Source organism: Hemitrygon akajei, chromosome 2 (genome assembly GCF_048418815.1).
Source record: "Hemitrygon akajei chromosome 2, sHemAka1.3, whole genome shotgun sequence".
Taxonomy (NCBI): domain Eukaryota; kingdom Metazoa; phylum Chordata; class Chondrichthyes; order Myliobatiformes; family Dasyatidae; genus Hemitrygon; species Hemitrygon akajei.
This window is the reverse complement of record NC_133125.1, coordinates 40193180-40215574: the sequence shown is the minus strand read 5'-3', so window position 1 is coordinate 40215574 and position 22395 is coordinate 40193180. Positions and strand designations below refer to the sequence as shown.

At 39.0% G+C, this 22395-nt stretch overlaps 1 protein-coding gene across 4 annotated transcripts in view; it reads left to right on the top strand.

Annotated features, from left to right (window-relative positions):
- Window positions 1–22395, top strand: part of frmd3 (FERM domain containing 3) — a 173847-nt gene that overhangs the window by 108200 nt on the left and 43252 nt on the right. For 3 of the 4 annotated variants that reach the window (XM_073070663.1, XM_073070646.1, XM_073070640.1), the window contains exons 7-11: window positions 671–758; window positions 10167–10265; window positions 14022–14110; window positions 16042–16105; window positions 19954–20042. In XM_073070663.1, the coding sequence (XP_072926764.1) occupies window positions 671–758; window positions 10167–10265; window positions 14022–14110; window positions 16042–16105; window positions 19954–20042 (429 nt within the window). The remainder of the gene's footprint in view (window positions 1–670; window positions 759–10166; window positions 10266–14021; window positions 14111–16041; window positions 16106–19953; window positions 20043–22395) is intronic. The other variant, XM_073070653.1, reaches the window with a different exon arrangement.

Here is a 22395-nt window from a genome sequence, read left to right as displayed (position 1 = left end):
GAGTACAGCCACAGGGGTGCTCTCTAGCCTCTGACTCTTGCCCTTCCCTCTCCTGACTGATACCCACTTATCTGTCTTCCGAGGCCCTGGTGTGACTTCTTGCCTATAGCTCCTCGCTATCACTTCCCTCACTCTCCCTGACCAGACGAATGTCATCGAGCTGCATATCGACACACCTGGCGCAGATGTGGCCAACTGGAAGGCTGGGAGCCTCCCAGACTTCCCACATCTGACACCGAGCACAGAAAACATTCTTCCTGTCTGTATTCTACACAGGCAACCTACCTAGCCTCGCCTTAACTTCTGCCTTTCACCATGGGTGCTACCTGGTGTGTTGTGTGCTCCCAATATTTTATATAATTGTCTCTGGTAAATGAAGACACTATTTAACATTTGGTGCTATTGAAGTAAGACCTCACTGCTTCTGTATTGCTCTAAAGGTACACAGCCCCATTCCTTAATGCGGCAACAGTTCCTCCTGTGGCAACAACTTGGCTTTGTGATTTCTGTTTTTCAGTTGTCATTCTCAACTCATCTTACTGTCGATCTTCTCATCTCCTACATCAGTCTTTAAATCCATTATTCTGTGCTACGTAATTGTTAATTTTTTTCCACATAGTTTATAAATTTGTTACTTTAAAATAAAACTGCAATTTAATTATGATTTTAGAGGGCAGAGTGCAGCTGTTGCTGAAATGAACCTTCTGAAAAAAGCTCACACATTAGAAACCTATGGTGTCGATCCACATCCGTGCAAGGTAACTACACTGTCTGTATGCAGATGAACCATTGTAGATGTTTTCTGCTCTTCTTCTATAATACGGATACTTCTTTTAGTAAGAGAATAGCGACAAGTGCTGAAAACCTGAAATAAAAAATGCTAATAAGACAGAGCTGATCAGAGGAGAAAGATTAACTATACTTATTATGAAGTGTCATACATAAAATTTCTATTGTTTGTTCATATGTATCTGCTCTATTGTATAATTCTGCTATATTATTTGACAGTGAAATGGCAGACCTTTTATTTTTGTATCAATAGAGGGTCTATATGCTTAGATCAGTGTAGAGTCATACAGCACAGAAAAAGGGCCTTAAGCTCACCATGTCTATGCCAGCTTGTTTGCATGTCTACACCTCCCCATATTGCCTGTATTAGGACTGTATCGATGTCTTGCCTATGTAGGTGTCTGTCTAAATGCCTGTTAAACCGACTGCTAGTGGACTGGTGGAATTATATGTGATTCCACCACCTCCATTAGCAGCAAGTTTCCAGCTATCAACCACTCTCTGTGCCATCCCCTTTAAAGATTTTTTTTCTTCTCGCCTTGAGCCTGTCTCCATTGTTTTTGGTACTCCATACCATGGGAAGAGATTTTGACTATCTAACGTATCTATCTCTCTCATAATCTTAGTTACTTCTATTTAGTCACCCCTCAGACTCCTTTGCTCCAGGGAAAATGAGCCTGATCTACTCATTCTCCAACCCCATAACTAAAATTCTCAAATCCAAGGGGATTTTAATTTTACAACTTTATTTTTACTAAGACAAATCCATAGCCCAAGATCATACTGCATATTGTTATAATGCTTTTGATATTGCACCTGAACAAGTTAGCCATGATCCTATTGAGAAAAGGGAACAGGTTTATGGATCCTTAAAATGTACTTGACCTCTTCCTTTTCTACATAGTTGCTGTGAAAGCACAGTCTGATGTAAACAGCATAGTTAAATTATTGTAAAAGGTTGATTGGGTAGTATAATTGGCTGTAGGGATTGCAGTGTGGCGTTAACTTCCCGCAATTTGACCTGAAGCAGGCAGCATATCAAATTTGCCCTGTCTGTTGGAGGATTTTGCAAAACTAGTGTTGAGAGCCATCTCAGTTCCTTGAGTGGCTGCTGTAGGTTTCCTATAACTCAGAGGCTTACAGTCAGGAAATAAATTTGTAACAGTCTTGAGACAGTTTTGGTCCTTGGAGCAATGAGACAGCAGGACCAATTGTTGCATCACCATGCTGCCTCAATGGGCTGTAGGAATTTTAATGTAACCCAGAAATTACAAAATGCTTGTAGTAGGAGCCAATAGAAAGTAACCTGCAATTAACATGGAGGTAGTTACTGATCCTGCGAAATAGCTCCAGCAAGGGATCTTTCTGTTGTTGAGTAAATGCTCAGTTGTGTGTAGGTTAAGAGAAGGAGCACTAAATTCTGGTTTTACACTCATTCGCTTAACGAGTGTTCCAGCTGAATTGATGTCTCGATATGCTTGCTATGCATACTTCAGTAGATGTCATTGTTGCATGCACTGACTCCATTATCGATATGGTTAGTGCTGTTCCTTGCACTATAAAGGACTTGGCTAACTTTGGTTCTCACAGTGGAACCAAGTTGGCAGCTAAAGGTTAGGTTGAAGTAAACTTTAATTTATAAAGCATGTAAATACAATTACAGTGGATTCTGGTTAACTAGGACACATAGAAACGTGTACATTTTGGCCCAATTAAGCTGCTGCCCCAATTATCCAAAGTTTTATAGAAATAGTTAAAAAGATATAAGAAGACAATCTACTATTTAATTGAGTAACAAATTATGCATTTGAATGAAATACAGAACAAATTAGAACACTATGAATACTACTGCTGGTTATTCAGTGTATCTGACGATGACGAGAAACCTGTGCAGGAGAGTTTTTAAAATCATTACACTGGAGCAGTTCCACTCTCAACCTCATGTTCGGGTCCACTGGTATGAGTAGACGTCACAACTGGGGTCTTCCCTGGTTATAGTAGATGACAATGGCTTCTTCAGTAAGTGTCCAGCGGGGACAAAAGGTAACATTCAAGATGGTTGTCAATACCTTGAAAGTCTTCGTAGTTCCTAACTTGTTGAAGTAGTGAAATTAGTTTGTTTTCATTTCTGGCATCTCCATGCCTCAGTGCTTGAAACCACAGTGAGCAAAACAGTTCTGAATTGTCCTTCTACTTACTTCTCACCAATTATCAGTAAAAAAGGTAACTCAATTTTGAACACAAACACACGCAGATTATGTTATCTAAATTCTGTTCACTCTAAGCACAGTGTATCCTCTAACGCAGTGGTCCTCAACCACCGGGCTGCAAAGCATGTGCTACTGGGCTGCAAGGAAACGATATGATTTGTTGATATGAAATGATATGAGTCAGCTGCACCTTTCCTCATTCCCTGTCATGCCCACTGTTGAACTTGAACACATGCGAGGTCATTACACACGTGAAGCCATTACCCACGCAAGTTCATAAGTCGCCTAAACGCAGTGATTCCCTCGCGCCAGGGATCACTGGTTGGCCTCACGCAGCCGGTGAAAAGTGCCGTTGCTACTGGCCTGGAGCGCGGACAGATGGGCGCCGCCTCTAAACCTGTTCACCACACCGAATGTTCATGGGGAACCCAGTGATAAAATATTCGCAGACGACCTAATTCAGGCTCAGGGTTTCGTAAGTAGCTGAGCAGCTACCTTGCTGTGATCTACTGAAAGTCATCCCTCGAGCCAAACTTTTGTCGGCCAATAGATTCTACCTACCTACAAGGGGAGCGGGTATGCGCCCTGTCGCACTCCTCGCTAGGTCGGTCGCTCTCTCCGGACTGCGACCGCCACGACCCCACCACGGAGACCTCTGGCCCTTACCTTGTCCTCTCACCCCACCCACGACCAGCTGCACCTGACCAAGGCGTCTGACGGTGGGCGGGCGGGAAGCTGGAGTTCGGACCTGGAGGCTGTCTAATGAGGCAATGAAGCCCTCAAAACTGCTTCGGTACCTTGAGTCCAAGTACCCTACCCTGCACTTAAAGACAAATCCATTGAGTTTTTTGAGTGGAAAAAACGTGAGCAAGTGGGACAGGAGCAAGTGCTAAGAGCCACGAAAACTAAATTGCCGAATAGACTGGACATGAGGAACCCCCTTCGAGTATCGCTGTCTCCCATCACCCCTCGATGGGACCGTCTTGTTGCAGGGAAACAAGCCCAGGGCTCCCACTGATTCAGCGATATTGGTGCGTTGCAATGATTTTAGATGTCCATATGAGGAGAATATATGCTGTATGTTTACTATATAAACATCACTTAAAATATTATGATGCTTTTGACTTATGTGACTTATAATTGACTTATCGCTATATTCATGTGAGGAAAATATGCGCAGTGTGCTTAATATTAAATTCATTAGATAAACCCTTTTAGAAACAAAATTGATAAAAACACAAAATACTGGCAGAACTCAGCAGGCCAGACAGCATCTATGGGAGGAGATAGTGACGACATTTCGGGCCAAGACCCTTCGTCAGGACTGGCAGATTCACTCGTGTTGCCTTAGAAACGAAATTGTGTGTATTAGCCACTTATAAGTGACTTATAGTTGACTTATCACCTATATTCCAGTCGTGATTAACACCCCCCGCCGTTGGCCGGTCCGCAAAAATATTGTCGATATTAAACTGGTCCGCGGTGCAAAAAAGGTTGGTGACCCCTGTTCAAATGGCCACAGCAGTGCACGCAACTGACGTGAGTTAGATCCCGGTCAGCAAGTCTCCTGCCCCAATTAAGTGTCAGTGTCCAAAATAAATGAACGGAATCCTGGCAATTTTCTTGATTAGCTTTTGTCCTTTAAGAGTTGTCCAAAATAAGCAGCTGCCCTGATTAACCAATGTCCCAATTAACTGGAATCCACTGTATTACAAATAAATTAGAGTGCAGGCCTTTTGTGATGCATGAGAGCTCTAATGCCCACTATGATGTCTATGGCTAACATCATTATTAGAAATGATGAGAAAATGATGGATAAGTAAAATATAAAATTGAATTGTAAATCCATTGAAATCTTCTTTGAAATGGTCCTGCAAAAATGTTTTGTAGTGAAGAAATTAATAAACAAATGATTATGTCTGTAGATGATCTTTAGTTTATTTGTATTTGACCCTAAATCTTTATATATTGCTTTAAATGCTCAGATTGTTGGGTAATTTTGATTGAGCAGTTTGGCATTTTAGAGGACGGCAGAAGAGTAGTTCACACGGTTTCTAATAATAATAGGTGCTCATTGATGAACCTTGTAAAGATGTGTGAGATTTTTATTACAATGTCCCACTTTATATTATCTCATTGATTGGGCATTTAATACCATCTTGTTCTACTATCACTGTTTTTCAGAATCAATTGATTTGTTTCTACTCACACTATGCAGACCTGTATGGGGAAAGCAGTCAGCCTTAAATAACCTTATCTTAACTTCATTTTGCTTTGTAGGCATTTCTCAGTTGTTTTACCTCGGCTTAGCTTTCTCCGTTAATAACACTTACTTGCCACTATTGAGGACTACAATTATTAACCCATAAGTCTAGCTACCACCCACTGCTCTATCTATTAATTTCCTTCACTACTGGTGCATGGTGCTTAGAGTGTAACTGTAGCAAATTGCACTGTAGTTACCTAGGCAACTCCAGAGGAATATCCCAAGCTCAGTATCTCCACTGTGAGGAACAGCAAGGGCAGTGAGTGTACGATGGTGCTAATACTTGCAAGTTTCCCTCCATGTTGCACGTTGACAAAGATGTAAGACTGCTGTTCCTTCATGATTGTTGGGTCCAAGTTCTGTAATTCGTACTCCACGGGGAGGGGAGTGGGGGGGGGGTTACCTTCATCAGAAGGGCTGCAGTGGTTCAGTAAGTGGACTCACCCCATCACCTTCTCAAGTGCAGTTAGAGATGGGCAATAAATGCTGATCTTACCTTGAAAATGGATTCAGATTGGTCACTTCCTATCTTAGATAAGCAAGTGTGGAACAGAGGAGAAAGTGAGAGAAAAAACAAAACTGCAGATGCGGGAAATCCAAAGTAAAAGTAGAAAACGCTGGAAATACTCAACAGGTCATGCTGCATATGTGGGAATTGAAACAGCATTAAAGTTTTGTCAGAACTCGGAAGGAGAGAAAAGAAGCTTGTAAGACTGGAGGGAGGGTGCTGCAGTTGGGGCAGGGGTGTCCCTGATGGGGTAAAGTCATGGCAAGCATAGGGATTAGCTGTAAACAAGGTTATCAGGTCAACATGAATGGGAGTGGTTAGGGAGTGAGGGCATAGGCAAAGGAAACTAGTGAAAAATGTAGAAGCTGCAAAATGTAGAGCTGGTTAATGTACCTGGCGAGTCAGGCCACTTTCGGAGACAGAAAAAGATTATATTGCCTTGCCAATATCAGATGGACAATTGACAACAAGTTACCTGAAATTGTACAATTCAACGTTGATTGCAAAGCGCTCAGACAGAAGATGAGCTGCTGTGTCTCGAGCTTGCATTGAGCTTCACTGTTGTGCTACAGGAGGCCACCGACTGATATTTCAGGATGGAAGTGGGATGAGAGTAAACAGGAAATGTGATTCTGTTTACAGTTACTGTTCTGTAGCTTTTGCTGAGTACGCCCACTGAAAAAGAATCTCAGGGTTGTGTGCGATGACATGTATGCACTCTGATAATAAATTTTACACTGAATCTTGAACTTTTGAACTTTGAAAAGTCATCCCTGTGGATTGAACACAGGTATACTGCAAAGTGGTCACCAAATCTCCAGAGTAGAAGAAACCACTCTGTGAGCATGGAAAGCAGTACAGGCCATCTATTTTCACACTATCAGTCGATTTGGTCCATAAGTGAGAAAATACACAAAAATCACTAAATTATATAACTGTAATTCTCTGAAGGTGGCAGGAACTGAGGAGAGCATTCTATTGAATGCAGAGGCTGGTGGGAGTGAGGACCAAGAAAGCATATACTTAACCAATGGAGTCAGGCTGAGAGAATAGTCGCAGGAGATGGATGAGATACCCTCAGGAGCTTTGTTCACAGTGGTAGAGGGAAAGCAATGGTTTAGGGAGAAGGAACACATTTCAGAGGCAGATGTAGGGAAATTTTAATATTTGAAACAAATACAAATGGAGACAGAGAAATTGGAAGAAAAGAATAGAATCCTTACAGGAGGCTGGGTGGAAAGAAAAATAATAGCTGTGGGACTTAGTAGGATTGAAGTCGATTATTAGGGACGAGGTGCCAGGGCACTTGGAGGCACAAGATAAAATAGACTGTAGTCAGCATGGGTTCCTTAAGGAAAAAGCTTGCCTGACCAATCTGTTGGAATTCTTTGAAGAAATAACAAGCAGGATAGACAAAGGAGAATTGGTTGATGTTGTGTACTTGGATTTTCAGAAGGCCTTTGACAAGGTGTCACACATGAGGCTACTTAACAAGCTACGAGCCCATGGTATTGCAGGAAAGATTCTAGCACGGATAAAGCAGTGGCTGATTGGCAGGAGGCAATGATTGGAAATAAAGTGAGCCTTTCTGGCTGGCTGGCTGGCTGTGACTAGTGGTGTTTCACAGAAGTCTGTGTTGGGGCCGATTCTATATGTCAGTAACTTGGATGATGGAATTGATGGCTTCGTTGCAAAGTTTGCAGATGATATGAAGGTAAGTGGGGGGCAGGCAGTTTTGAAGAAGTAAAGAGACTACAGAAGGACTTAGACAGTTTAGGAGAAAGGGCAAAGAAATGGCAGATGGAATACAATGTTGGGAAGTGTATAGTCTGGCACTTTGGTAGAAGAAATGTAAGGGCTGACTATTTTCCAAATGGAGAGAAGATACAAAAAACAGACAGGTGCAAAGGGACTTGGTAGTCCTTGTTCAGGATTCTCTAAAGGTTAATTTGTAGGTTGAATCTGTGGTGAGGAAGGCAAAAGCGGTATTAGCATACATTTCAAGATGACTAGAATTGAAAAAACAACGATGTTATGTAGAAACTATAAGGCACTGATGAGGCCTCACTTGAGTATTGTGAGCAGGTTTGGACCTCTTATCTTAGAAAGGATGTGCTGAAATGGGAGAGAGTACAAAGGAGGTTCACAAAAATGATTCCGGGATTGAATGGTTTGTCATATGGAGAGCATGTGATGGCTCTGGGTCTGTATTTACTAAAATTCAGAAGGATGAGAGCTGACCTCAGTGAAACCTATCGAACGCTGAAAGGTCTTGATAGAGTGGATGTGGAGAGGATGTTTCCTCTGGAAGTAGAGTCTAAGACCTGAGGACTCAGAAAAGCCTCAGAAAAGAGGGGTATCCTTTTAGAACTGAGATGCGGAGGAATTTCCTTTGCCAGAGAGTGGCGAATCTGTGCAATTCTTTGCCACAGGCAACTGTGGAGGCTAAGTCTTTATGTACGTTTAAGGCAGAGGTTGGTAGACTCTTGATTGGTTAGGGTATGAAGGGATATGGGGAGAAGGAAGGAGATTGGGGCTGAGAGTAAAAATGGATCGGCCATGATGAAATGGCGGAACAGGCTTGATGGGCCAAATTAGCTTAAGTCTGCTCCTGTTCCTTATGGTCTTATGTAATGAATACTTGTAGCTAGCCTCGCTCCTGAAATAGAGAGGTCCAGAAAATGTAGAGAAGAGTCAGAGATAGATCATGTGAAGGTAGGAGTAGGGATGAAATTGGTATCTAAAGTAATAAAATTGTTGAGTTCTACAAGTTCAGTGGCTGCATCAGTATAGACATGTATGTACAAGAAAAACAGTTGAAGGAGTGGGCCTGGGTAGAATTCAAACAAAGACCATTTCACATAGCCCACAAAAATATAGGTATGGCCTGGTCCCATATGAGTGCCAATTGCTACTACACCTATGGCCTGGAGAAGGTGAGTAGAGTTGTAAGAGAGATTATTCAGTAGGAGAACATGTCCAGCCAGGCAAATGGATGTGTTGATGGAATGGAACTGGTTGGATTTCTGCTAAAGCATGCCTTACGAGAATAGGTTGAGTGAACTTGGCTTTGGAGTGACGGAGAATGAGAGGTGACCTGATAGAAGTGTGTAAGATGATGAGAGGCATTGATCATATGGATAGTCAGAAGCTTTTTCCCTTGGTGAAATGGTTAGCAGGAGAGGGCACAGCTTTAAGATGCTTGGAAGTAGGTACAGAGAGGATGTCAGGGGTAAGTTTTACGCAGAGAGTGGTGAGTGTGTGGAATGGACTGCCAGCGACGATGGTGGCGGTGAATACAACAGGGTCTTTTAAGAGACTCTAGATAGGTACATGGAGCTTAGGAAAATGGAGGGCTATGGGTAACGCTAGGTAATTTCTAAAGTATGTACATGTTCGGCAGAGCACTGTGGGCCGAAGGGCCTGTGTTGTGCTGTAGGTTTTCTATGTTTCTATATTTAAAGTGAGATGTGAGGAACCATCAAACCATCAGGAATTAGGATGGATATGTAAAGAGTTTGTACAGTCATGGTAGAGATTCTGCTGGAATCAAGCAAATGCAAATGGTCAAAGAGACAGAGACCATCGAAAGAGTTCTGGATATAAATGAAAGGACTGGATCATTGTCAAAGTAGGAAGAAGTAAGTCTGGCGGGGCAAGAGCAGGCTGGAACAAGGGTCAACCAGAGCAGTTCTGCCAGTGGATTTTGGGGAAAGAAAGAATGGGCTGGGCAGGATCAGGGCACTTTAAGATAGAAAAAGAAAACTTGGGAAGTGGAATGTCAGAAGCCTCTTTGATGCTTTTTGATAGGCCTGTAAGTTGACATCTAAAAAACTGGAGGTCTTTGAAAATGCTGTAGGAGGACGTGAACTCCATGTTATCTGTAGGTATATGGTGAAATGAAACTTTCATAAATGTCTGCTCCATAAAAGAGACTCAAGAGACATTTTAGTTTTGTGACAAAGACTGAGCACTATCATATGACTTTTGCAGAACCTTTTGAAGCCACTCTGAACACCTTAGCAGACATTGAACAGTTTACTATTTTGAACATTTTAGACTTCATTCCATTTGGTTTGTCTTGACTTTGTTTTCATTATATCACTTGTTTTTTTTTCCATTATTGTTCCATTTGTACAAAATACTTTCAAGTGAGTCCTAAGGATTACTAAACTAAATAACTAAAATCATCTTCATGAGACTTTGGAATACCTTTACATCTCTAAATCTATTCACCCTAATGTTTAAATGTTAGATAAATTCCAGTAAAAGTAACTGAAGATGCTTAATTAGTAACTAACCTGTTCACCTAGAATCATTAAATACATTACAACCTAAAACCAAATTTAAGTCTCCCATCCATAACTCATTTTCCCTTTACTCCTAAACCCAGCCAGTGTTTTCGTGCAAACAGGCCGCCGTAACTTCTCCAGAAGTGCGGCGGAGAGGGAGCAGCTCCGAGGAAATCCCCAGCCAGTGTTTCCAGCATTCTGTAAGTTACTCTTTAAAATTTAGGTTTCACATTTTATCAAATGCAGTACATGCCGATTCTGATAATTATTTCCAATGACTTTGCTGCATTTTCAAAAATAAGCTGACAGGCACATCAGTTCATCTCTTTATAAAACATTGGATCAAATGTGACCTTCCTGCATCCTCGATCCCTGAATACTTTTTTATTCATGAAACATGAACCTCACTGACTTATTGCCCTAGGTTTGAATGACTTCAGACAATGATAAGACAGTGGAATTCATTTCCTTTTGGAAATAAATAAATATTTTGTTAATTCTGAAACTTAACAACCCAGTTCCAGAGTTTACAACTAGGGAAATTGGCTTCAGAGTATTTGCCCTTCCAAACCTATGAATTGCATATGTATAAGTGAGAAGACCTTCAGTTTGTATGACATAGAATGTAATCAGCTAAAGTTTATATATTGTTCTTTACAGCAGTTTTGCTAACACAAAAGTGAACTATTTATTCCCAAACTCATTTGTTTTGTTAACAAATCCTTGGAATATGCTAATATATTACCTCCTATCCTAAATACTTTAATCTTGCATAACAATAATGTGTCACATTATTAAATGTCTTCTGAAAGAGGAAATGCACTGTATCGTTATCTATATGGCTAGTTAAAGCTTCAGTAATTTGTAATAGTTTGTCAAATTGTTTCTTTAACCAAACTGTTATTATTTTGTGTCCTGATGCAAGAATCTTAACAACAAGTTCAAGAATTTTGCCTGTTTTTTCTCTCTCCTTTCTTGAACACTTCTTTTACATTTCAAATTTTACAATCTACAGTGAAACATTGTAAAATATGTGGTAAATACAACAGTTAAAACATCTATCATTTCCATAGCACCCTCTTTTAAAACTATGGATCAGCCTTCTACTCCAAGGGTTTAATCAACTTTTATTCTCAGTAATTTCCCTTGTACATTTTGTTTAGTAACACTAAATTCTTCTCACTCATAAAACTATTTCAGACTATTTTAGATAAGATTTTTGTACTTTCTGCCTTTTCTATTGTTTCTAAAAGTCTCTAGTGATCAGAGACGTTTCCAGACAGATATAGAGCTTTTACAAAATTAAACAATATAAAAATTAAACAATTTGAAACCACATTAAAATTATGCAAATTAATTAAAACAATGGTATTAATTAAAATATTCTAAATAAATTTAATTTGGGTTTTTTTGTGAAGTTTTGAGACCCCATTCACTTGAAAAAAGAATTTCAGGATGTATATTGTATACATTTCTCTGACATTAAATGTACCTATTGAAAAATGCTACACTAGATGTGCTTTGACTGGTGTGAAGCAGCTGAACCAGACATGAAGTATGTCAGACTATACTGCCTATTATATAATAGAATAACCTTGCCTATTTCCCTCCCACTGCTTGCAAGACTTTGTAGTGTCCAGGTCAGGAGTGTTCAAGGACATCTTCAATGTCTCACTGCTACAGTCCGAGGTTTCCACCTGTTTCAAAAGGATGACAATCATGTCAGTGCCCAAGAAGAGCAGGGTGTGCTTAATTAGTAGCTATGACTATCGCCCAGTGGCACTCACATCTGTGGTGATGAAGTGGTTAGAGGGATTAGTCATGGCTAGAATCATTTCCTGCTGAAGCAAGGATCTGGAGCCGCTCCAATTTGCCTATTGCCACAGTAGGTCTAGAGCAGATGAAATCTCACTGGCTTTCTGCTTGGCCTTTTGTCACCTGGACAACAGCAATACCTACGTCAGGCTGCTGTTTATTGACTACAGCTCAGCAGTCAACACAATCAGTTCTAATCAACAAGCTCCAAAACCTGTGCCTTTGTACCTCCCTCTACAACTGGCTTCCTCACCGGGAGACCATAGTGTGGATCGAGAATAACATCTCCTCATCACTGACAGTCAACACTGGTAAATTTAAAGGAAGTGTGCTTAGCTCACTGTGCTACTCTCTCTACACTCACAATTGTGTGGTTCTGCACGGTGCAATCACCATCTATACAGTAAATTTGCCAACGACACAACTATAGTTAACAGAATTTTGGATGGTGATGAGGAGGCATACAGGAGCAAGATGGATCAGCTGGTTGAGTGGTTATAAGAGTAAGAAATTGTTTGTGGACTTCAGGAAGGAGAAGTCGAATAAACCAGTCCTCATCGAGAGATCAGAAGTGGAAAGGGTGAGCAATTTCAAGTTCCTGGATGTTAGCATCTCTGAGGAACCACCCTGGGCCCAACATATTGATGCAATTACAAAGAAGTCACAGCAACGGCTGTATTTCATTAGGAGTTTGAGGAGATTTGGTATGTCACTGAAGACACTTGCAAATTTCTAAAGACGCTTCATGGAGAGCATTCTAACTTGTTGTGATATGTCTGGTATGGAGCGGCCACTGCACAGGATCAGAAAAAGCTGCAGAAAGTTGTGAACTCAGCCAGCTCCATCAAAAGCACTAGCCTCTCCAGCATCCAGGACATCTTCAAAAGGCGTTGTCTCTAAAAAGGTGGCATCCAGGACATGTCCTCTTTTCATTGCTCCCATCAAGGAGGAGGTACATGAGCCTGATAACACACACTTGATGTTTCAGGAACAGCTTCTTCCCCTCTGCCACTGGTTTTCTGAATGGACAATGAGCCTATCAATATTACCTCAGTAATTGTTTTTCCCTCTCTTTTTGCTCTAATTTAACTTACTTTTTATATATATGTACTTACTGTAATTTATAGTTTTTATTATGTAGTGCAATGTACTCTGCCACAAAACAACAAATTCCACAACATATGCCAATGATATTAAATCTGATTCTGGGGAGCAGAGGAGTGGTGGTAAAATGGCTGGATAACATGCTAAAATAAATAAATTAAACCTACTTTCAAAATAGTAGAGCAAGAAATGTAGGAAAATCTTAAGTACTTTTTCTATGGAGCCACCAGCTAAATCTACATGGTCTAGTGGACCATCTCTTCTGTGTAACTGTTCAACCATGTTTATTGTATAAAAACTTACATTATATTACCCATGGCTTTTTAAAGAGGAAATTATTGAATCAAATTCAGTCACTCATGATATTTATTATTACTTCTCAGTTCTGATATCAGTGTTGCAAGTTTAATTTAGTTGAATGAGCTTAAATTAAAAGCTGCATCTGCCAATCGGTGTAAACAGAATCTACACATTAATCAAAACTTAGAAATTGATATTGATGTCATATGAAAGAAAGCGTATTCCATGTTCTCCGTGTTTGATAATATGGTAATCAGAATTTTACTATGTTGCCTAGTTTCTAATTATATTTTGATTCATAACAACTCATGATTGTAGTCAAAAAGCCAACTAAAAATACAGGAAATTTTTATTCATTTCAACGTCTAAATGTCCTGGAGTTAAATAGTTTGATAATGATTTTGTACTTACTAGGATGTGAAATAATAAAATTTGGAGAAAGTTTGTGGGAAAAAAAATTAGATTTAGAGAAAGTCTGTGAAAATTTTGCTGGTAATTTGCCAAGAATTTTTTTCTGACAATAGAATAAATATAGAGGTTTATGCTACTGGGTATTATTGAATTCACCCAATCAATCCTCTCTGGGTTCAGTGAGGGGGAACGGACCCAATGGTGGTGTATGTAGATTAACCCTACATTTGAAACAGTGGATACAATAACTTCATGAGGAAAATTTTAAGCCTTTATAGGATATAATCTTTTGAAAGATTGTAACTATTTGTCTTTTACCTTTTAAGGATTCTTCAGGAGCTACAGCTTTCATAGGTTTCACTGCCACAGGTTTTGTCGTGTTCCAAGGGAATAAACGGATCCACCTCCTAAAATGGTAAACGTTACTAGCCTCTGTCTGGGGGGTTGAAGAACATTTTAATCAGAAATATTTATATCTGTATATATTTCACTTGAGTGTGACATTGTTTTATATTTTGCTGCCAATAAGGTGAACCAAAATCCCCTTGTGCTACTGGGGTTTGTATTGTAAGAAATGTTTTATCTGTGGCATAATTGTGGTGTAACAGGTTATGAAGCCAGAAATTTTTATATGTACAAGGGATTCAGTTGGCATTATACCCACATAAATGGATCTGGGATTTATTTTCCACTTCATGATAAGTGATTTTATTGGCAAATATTTTTCCTATCTCCTTGTATTGATATTTAACATAATGGCAGAGCATTCCCAGTTTAGATGCATCATTAGACTGCCCTTACACCATAGAACCCAATGCCCTCAGATCAGGTTATGGTACAGTCTGAGTTGAAAGAAGAATGAGCTGAATCTCAACATTGTGGTTGCCAAAGGAAATAATACAGTTGGCAATGAGTGGAGAAGTGAAAGGATTATCATTCTTTGAAAATGAAGAATAAGTGGAGTAACAATTGAGATGTTTAAGATGAATAAGGAGTTTGATACGGCTGAGAAAGAAAAAAATTTCTTTGGTGACTAAGTTTAAAATATCATCCGAAAGTTAGGAATAAGCTTTTCTAGGTTAGTTAGAAAACCATTACTAAAAGGTTGGTGGGAATCTACTTTCCTTTCCCCAAACAGCTGTTGATGCTGAATTAACTGCAAATTTCAAAATTTCTGTTTCGACAACAGAATTCAGTTACAATGTAAAGAGGGCTGATGAAATTAAGATAATAGGTGTATTCAAACTAAATGCTGAAAGTGTCTTGGGAAGGCCTGTACTGCCTTTATGTGGAATTATGAAATAATGGCAAGTGATGTATTTCAGCTCCTTCTCCACTGATTGACTGAGCAGTGAATGGAACACCAATTCCTGCTCATACTAACATGAAGGGCTGAATACATTGTATTTAGCCCCTTGGCTGTACATGAGCCATGGCAAGTGGATCTGGTGTGGCCCTATTCATTCAAATATGGTTTTATCCCTCAGTGAATCTATAGATTACTTTTTAACTTACTCATTAATAGCAATGTATATAAGGTAAAGTGTTTAAAATACATTAGCTTTCAGTTATTAAATAACTTGGATTTTCTGAAACATTTATAGATAGTGGAAAATAGGAAAATCCACTAGCCTTCAGATTTCTGAACAGTTTATGAACCCATGAACATTACCTCATTATTTATCTTTTGCAAATTTATTTTATAATTTTTAGTCATTTTTATGCCTTGCACTTTACTGCTGACAACAAAATTCACGGTATATGTTAGTGATAATAAATCTGATTCTGGGAAATGTTTTTGACAATTCTAAACTATCCTTTAGAATGATCCCAGAATCAGGATCCACCTCTGGGATATTGGGAACTCTGCATCTCCATGGATATTGAGGGAGAAGCAAATGCAATGTGTGGTTTGGACAAGCATAATATGGTCTAGTGCAATATGTACAAAATGCTGGAAAAATTCATCAGCTCAGGCAACATCTATGGAAATGAATAGACAGTCGATGTTTCAGGCCAAGACACTTCTTGAGGACTAAATAATATTAACATTTTTGGAAATAGGCTTGACAGCTGCTCCGAAGAGAATTAAACCATCGATTACTTTTTTTTGATACAAGCTTGATGAACAGTTGTTGTCCAGAAAGATTAACTCACTTTCTCTTTCTACATTTGCAGCCTGCTCTTTTCAGTTCTTTCAGCATCTTCTGCTATTAATTTAGATAAGAGGCATTCAATATTTTTGACTTTCATATTTATGATGTGTAAATCCATAATGCATTTTATTGTGAATTTTGTAGTGAGTTTGTGGTTTAATAGTATATTTTGTTTTTGTTCCTTTTCCAGGTCTGATGTCAGCAAATTGAAGTTCAGTGGGAAGACATTCTATGTTCATGGTCTTCAGAAAGAAGTCAGACATTACTTTTTGTTCATGTACCTTTATTTGAAAAAGATGAAAACGGACATTATAGTGCGCTGGTTGACCAGCTTCCTCTGTGTAAAATCCTTTAGCGTGTCACTTACCATTTATAATATAACATATCGAGTCATTGGTTACTTCTGTAAATATGAGATCATGCTTTCCTCCTCCACAAATTATTATTAAAACTCCACCTGTTTCTGTCAACCAGCATGGTGCATCGGGGTTTTGTCCTATTTACCTCATATTTTGGATAATATAAATGGCAGAAATTAGCAGCAACCTATCGCTGTGTATGTGCAATAATTGTCATTTTCACATTCCAAGAAGTTAATGTGGTGCTTAATCATCAGCACTTCCTGAATTGTGGATGCAGCTGCACCATAAGAAAAGCAGAATGCTATTTAATTATTATACACAGCCTTTTCCAATGAAACACATCAAAAACATAATGACCTTCACTTAGCTAAGAAGTAGTCCTATAATCAGCCTCATATCCAGGCTGCTCCTGGCATGAAAGAGTAAATGACTTGTAATACCCCAGATGCACAAATATCCTGAAACATCTTAGAAATATGTATTATTTTTCTGGTTGACATATTAAGTCCTAAAAAGTGGAGCTACAGCCACTCCAGCCTTCATTAGATTAAAAGTAGCTTAATCTTTCATCTGACGTACAATTACAGCTAACAGCAGGTATATATTTCTTTGAATATACTGTACTTAAACTTTAATATGTTTTAAAATTAGTTTGTTGCATTGTGGCATAAAAAAGTAGCTTTGAATGTAGGAAGAAAATGCAAATGAACTATTGACAAGAAACATTTGGATTATTCAAAGGAATTATTTTAAACCAGACAATGGGACCATTTAGTGGGTACAGTACTACATTGTGCTATGAATTTGAACTGGCTGAGGCCTTAGGGGATCAGGAACAAATATTTCTCCCACAAGTATGTAGTGGATCATATCCAGAGGAGTTGGGTCAGGTACTGTCCAGGGCAGTACATAACATATTTAAGTTGTGATGGGGAAGAAGATGGAGGCTTGTTAAATTGGTAAAGCATAGTGACTTCAGCCTGTACTCTTCATGCAAAACTGAGGTTTCGAATTACAAATAAATAATTGTTGAGGCAAGATGGTAACCCTCAATTTACATACAACTCTGAATCTAGAAGACAGATCGTTCAATAAAGAGAATGTCCTGTTATTCAATTCATAAAAATAGTGTTTTCTGAAAGAGAGCCATATCGGGTGGTAACGTCTTAGATCCAGTTGCTGGTCTGAGCCACAACAGTAGTAATAACACAAAAAAATTAGCTTTCGTTTCTACCAGAAAAAGGAGTGGTAAAAAACAACCAGTGATTTCAAATTTGATCAAAGTAAATATATTATCAAACAAGATGCGTATATGTCACCATATACAACCCTGAGATTCATTCTTGTGGGCGTACACTGTAAAAACAAGAAACACAATAGAATCAATGAAAGACTATACCCAACAGGACAAACAACCAATGTACAAAAGCCAATAAACTGTGCAAATATAGAAAGCAGAAAAAAAGTAGTAATCATAATAATAATAATAATAAAAACAAGCAATAAATATTGAGAACATGAGTTGAAGAGTCCTTGAAAGTGAGTCCATAGATTATAGGAATATTTCAGTGATGGGTTGAGTGACGTTATCCCCTCTGGTTCAAGGTTGAGGGTTAATAGCTGTTCCTGAACCTTGTGGTGTGGGACTTGAGGTTCTGTACAATGTTCCTAATGGCAACAGTGAGAAGAGAGCATGAGCTGGATGGTAAGGGTTCTTGATGATAGATGCTGCTTTCCTACGCCAGTGCTCTGTGATGGTGTACTCAGTGGTAGGGAGGGCTTTACCAGTGATGGACTTGGCCATATCTGTAGGAGTTTCCATTCAAGGGCATTGGTGTTTCTATACCAGGCTGTGATGCAACCAATCAATATACTCTCCATTGCACATTTATAGAAAGTTGTCAAAGTTTTAGATGATATGCTGAATCTTCACAAACTTCTAAGAAAGTAGAGGTGGTGCACGGCTTTCTTCATAATGGCACTTATGTGCTGGACCCAGGACAAATCCTGTGAAATAATAACACCAAGGAATTTAAAGTTGCTGATCCTCTCCAGCTCTGATCCCCTGATGAGGACTGGCTCATGGACCTCCAATTTCCTCCTCCTGAAGTCAGTAATCAGCTCCTTGGTCTTGCTGACATTGAGTGAGAGTTTGTTGTTGTGGCACCACTCAGCCAATTTTCAATCTCCCTCCTATACGCCGATTCATTTCCCCTTTGATTTGGCCAATGACAGTGGTGTCATCAGCAAACTTAAGGCATTGGAGCTGTGCTTAGCCATACAGTCATAAGTATAGGGTGAGTAGATCAGGGGCTAAGCACCCAGCTTTGCCAATAGAGATTGTGGAGGAGATGTTGCTGCCAATCTGAACTGGCTGGAGTTTGCAAATGAAGAAATTGAGGATCAATTGCACATGGAAGTATTGAAGCTCGGGTCTAGAATCTTATTGATTAGTTTTGAGGGGATGATAGTATTGAATGCTGAAAAATAGCCAATAAGGAACATCCTGATGTATGCACCTTCACTGTCCAGATGTTCCAGTGTTAAGTGAAGAGTCAATAAAATGGCATCTTCTGTTGATCTATAATGACAGCAGGCAAATTAGAGCGGATTTAAGCTGCTTCTCAGGCAGGAGTTAATGTTTCATCACTAACCTTTCATCACAGTGGATGTAAGTGCTACCAGACTATAGCCATTGATGCAGCTCACTATGTTATTCTTAGGCACCGGTATAATTGAAGCAGGGGGTACCTCAGACTGCTGAAGTGAGAGGTTAAAGACATCAGTGAACACTCCAGTCAGTTGATCTTTACAGGTCTTTAGTAATCGGCTGGATACCCAGTCTGGGCCGGATGCTTTCTGTGGGTTTCCCTGTTGAAGATTTTCTCACATTGCCTCAGAGACTGAAACCACGGGTCATTAGGTCCGTGGGAGTTTGTGTAGGTGCCTCAACACTTTGATGGTCAAAGTGAGCATAAATGACATTGAGCTCAACTGGGAGCGAACTTTGTTGTCACCTAATGTAAGTGGCTTGGTTTCACTTTGTAGGAGGTGATAACATTCAAGCCCTGGCACAGCTGTTGAGCATCCATAAGTGATTCAAGTCTGGTGTGGAATTGCCATTTTGCATGTGATATGTCTGTCCAAAATACCTCTTGTATTTTACTTGGTCACCAGACCTGAATGCCACTGATCTGACCCTCAGCAGATTGCAGATCTCATGGTTCATCCAAGGCTTCTAGTTGGGGAAGACTCTGAATGATTTTGGGGGGAATACACTCATCTCCATCTGTTTTTATAAAGTCTGTGACAACTGTGGTGTATTCACTCAGATCCTCTGAGTCTTTGAACACAGCCCAGTCCACTGACTCGAAGTAGTCCCATAGCCACTCCTCTGTCAGCTGTGACCACTTCTTCATTGTTATGGTCATTATTCATGTGGCCCTTCTGAAGGGTGCAGCTGTGCGAATGTTTGGATGATATATGTTGGCTTTGGTGCCTGTAGCTCTACATAATGAAACAAAAATAATCTCTCGATCTCTACTGATCCAGAAAAAGAATTATATGTTTAAAAAAGTGGTGCCAGCATCTTTTAATATGAGTGTTCTCATGGTAAAATGGTACTGATACGTGACAGATTTGCTCATCTAAGACATATTCAAAACAAGTGTATATTTTGTTTGTTTATAATCATACTTTTTTCATGTATATTTATCATGTCTTTCATTTTACATATTCAGAAGAAGATTGTGCTGACATACCATACCTCAACACCAGATGCTTGCAAACATCTTTGGAAGTGTGGTGTGGAGAATCAAGCATTTTACAAGTGAGTTTGTAATTAGTGAAATGGTTTTAATCAATACTGAAACTTTTAATCTATTTAAATGTATCCCATATTTTCCCCTCTCTTTTATGATTGTGTATACTCTTAAAATAATGTATAGAACTTTATGTGTTTACTTTTAGCATTAAAGTTGTTATGGATAATTTTAATAGTTTGAGGTCAATATTGAGGGCTATATTAAAGGAATGAAAGGTGTAACTATAGTAGCAGGGCTTTTTGTAAGAAAGTTGAGAGAGTGCTGACAGAAATAACAATAAGACATAATTACAATACCACTCGCTAACATTCAGTGGGAAAGATATAAATCATTTTCTGACATCTGTACTATTCACTGACATTTCAGTAGCGCCTTTCTTGTCGTATAACATTTCTTTCTTTGCTATGCGAGTTAAAAAATTCTGGCACTAAGATATCAGAATCATCCAGAAACCTGTTTCAGATGTTCTATCATTCCAATACTTCTGACTGAAAGAAAGCAATCACCATTTTTAGTTCTTAACTGAACTGCAATTTGTGGATGAATCAATCTTAAATGCAAATAGGAAACAAGGTTGATACTAGGAATAGGAAGTAGTATTTGAACAGTCACACAGCCATGTAAAAGGAAAAACAGAATTGATGTTTCTGTAAATCAACAGAACTGGGGATATATTGCATTCACCATGTATCAAACTTTTTTAACATCACATTGTATAAAATTAAATATTTTGGATGCCGTTTGAATATATAAGTGGCATGTCCTGAAAAGATGAGACAGAATTCTGGGACACTGGCTAATAGGTTTGATTCTGTGAGCTACTTTTTCAGTACCCAGATATTAGTAAGTAGTTCTTTCATGGATTGAGTGGGTCATGTGTCTCTTCATTGCATCCTGATTCAGTGCCGGCATTGTTATTTATGCCTATCCAGTTTTGTTGTTTTCTTTGTAGTGGTTTAATACAACCAAGTAGTTTTTTTTTATCACTGCGGAGAGCTGTTAATGTTCAGTCAAAAAGGTGAATTACACAAAGGGCAAAAAGTTTTCATCCATAGAAAATATATTAATGAATCCATCCACTTTTTGCACTAATCCAACAATTTTTCTCACTGATACATGTGAGATACTTTGAACCCAAGTTTCCCAATTTAAAGCTGTGCTGAACTTTTGAAAACTGTACTTTTGTAATGTAAATGATTATGTAATGTTAGTTGTTAATGCCAGTCTTCCTACATCCCTGTAAATACAGATTACATCAATAAAGGCGCTGTACCTTCTTTCCTCTGTTACTCCATGATAATGACAGGATTTGGCTGAAAATGTAAATGGTTCATTCTGAGCTTTCCAGAATATTGCTATATTCTCTCTTCTCAAAAAGTGCTTTGCATTTACTAGCTATGATGCACTATTAAATCTCTTTGTTCTTTTTTAGGGTATTGTGCTTGTGCTATTTTGCAGATCTGCATTCATCTGTATCACAATTCTTTGTTTCATCTCCTCTGTTCAGATTTCTATGCTTTCCTCAACTCTAGATTGAGTTTAGACAATATTCATGTGAACTTAACTGGCTGCACTATTCCTTCTCAGCTTCACTAACCTTCCCCTGCTTTGAAGCCGTTGACCACACAATTCATCCCCAATGCCCTCATCAGTTACCCAATTTCAAACAGCCTCCCCCGTCTGTTCCATTGCAGTCTCTCTGAGCACTCCCAGCAGTTCTAGCTTTCAACATTTTCCTTCACCTGTGGGTTCCTCCTCTTTTCCACCTTCATGCAGTTTGTGGTTATTTTGAAGACGTCAAACAACTTCTTCAACACCTCTCTTTTCTCCACGGCTGCTCTGCCACCCAAAAGTTGACTTGGTATTCAGTTCTTTCCAAGCCAAAACTTACTCCAGTTAAATATCTTCACTCTCATCAAAAACTTTCCTCCCTCAGTACTAACTCCATAATCTAGAATAATAGTTGGACAAATTTTCTATATCAAAGGCATTATCAAATTTCTAGTTATTATTATAAGCTGATTTTAATAGCGGTCCAACTTATTTGATTTGTACTGATAGCCTCGAGTAGTGTTTACCAATTGATTTAATTTGTTCATTTGATCAACAGCAATTCCAGTAAGATAAAAACATTGGTGTTCCTTATGAAGGGTAGGGAAGCTGAAGCTTATCACTTCTAACTTGAGGAAAGCTTGATACACTTGGACTGTGAAATGGCAGCCCAAATCACATATTCACGGGGATAGTAAAGAAAGCCTGATTAGGGTTTTTAATTGCCTGGTCTCACTTTAATATTCCGAATTAGACGATCATTTTTATTACTCCAAGCAATAGTGCCACACAATTGGAAATTGATTT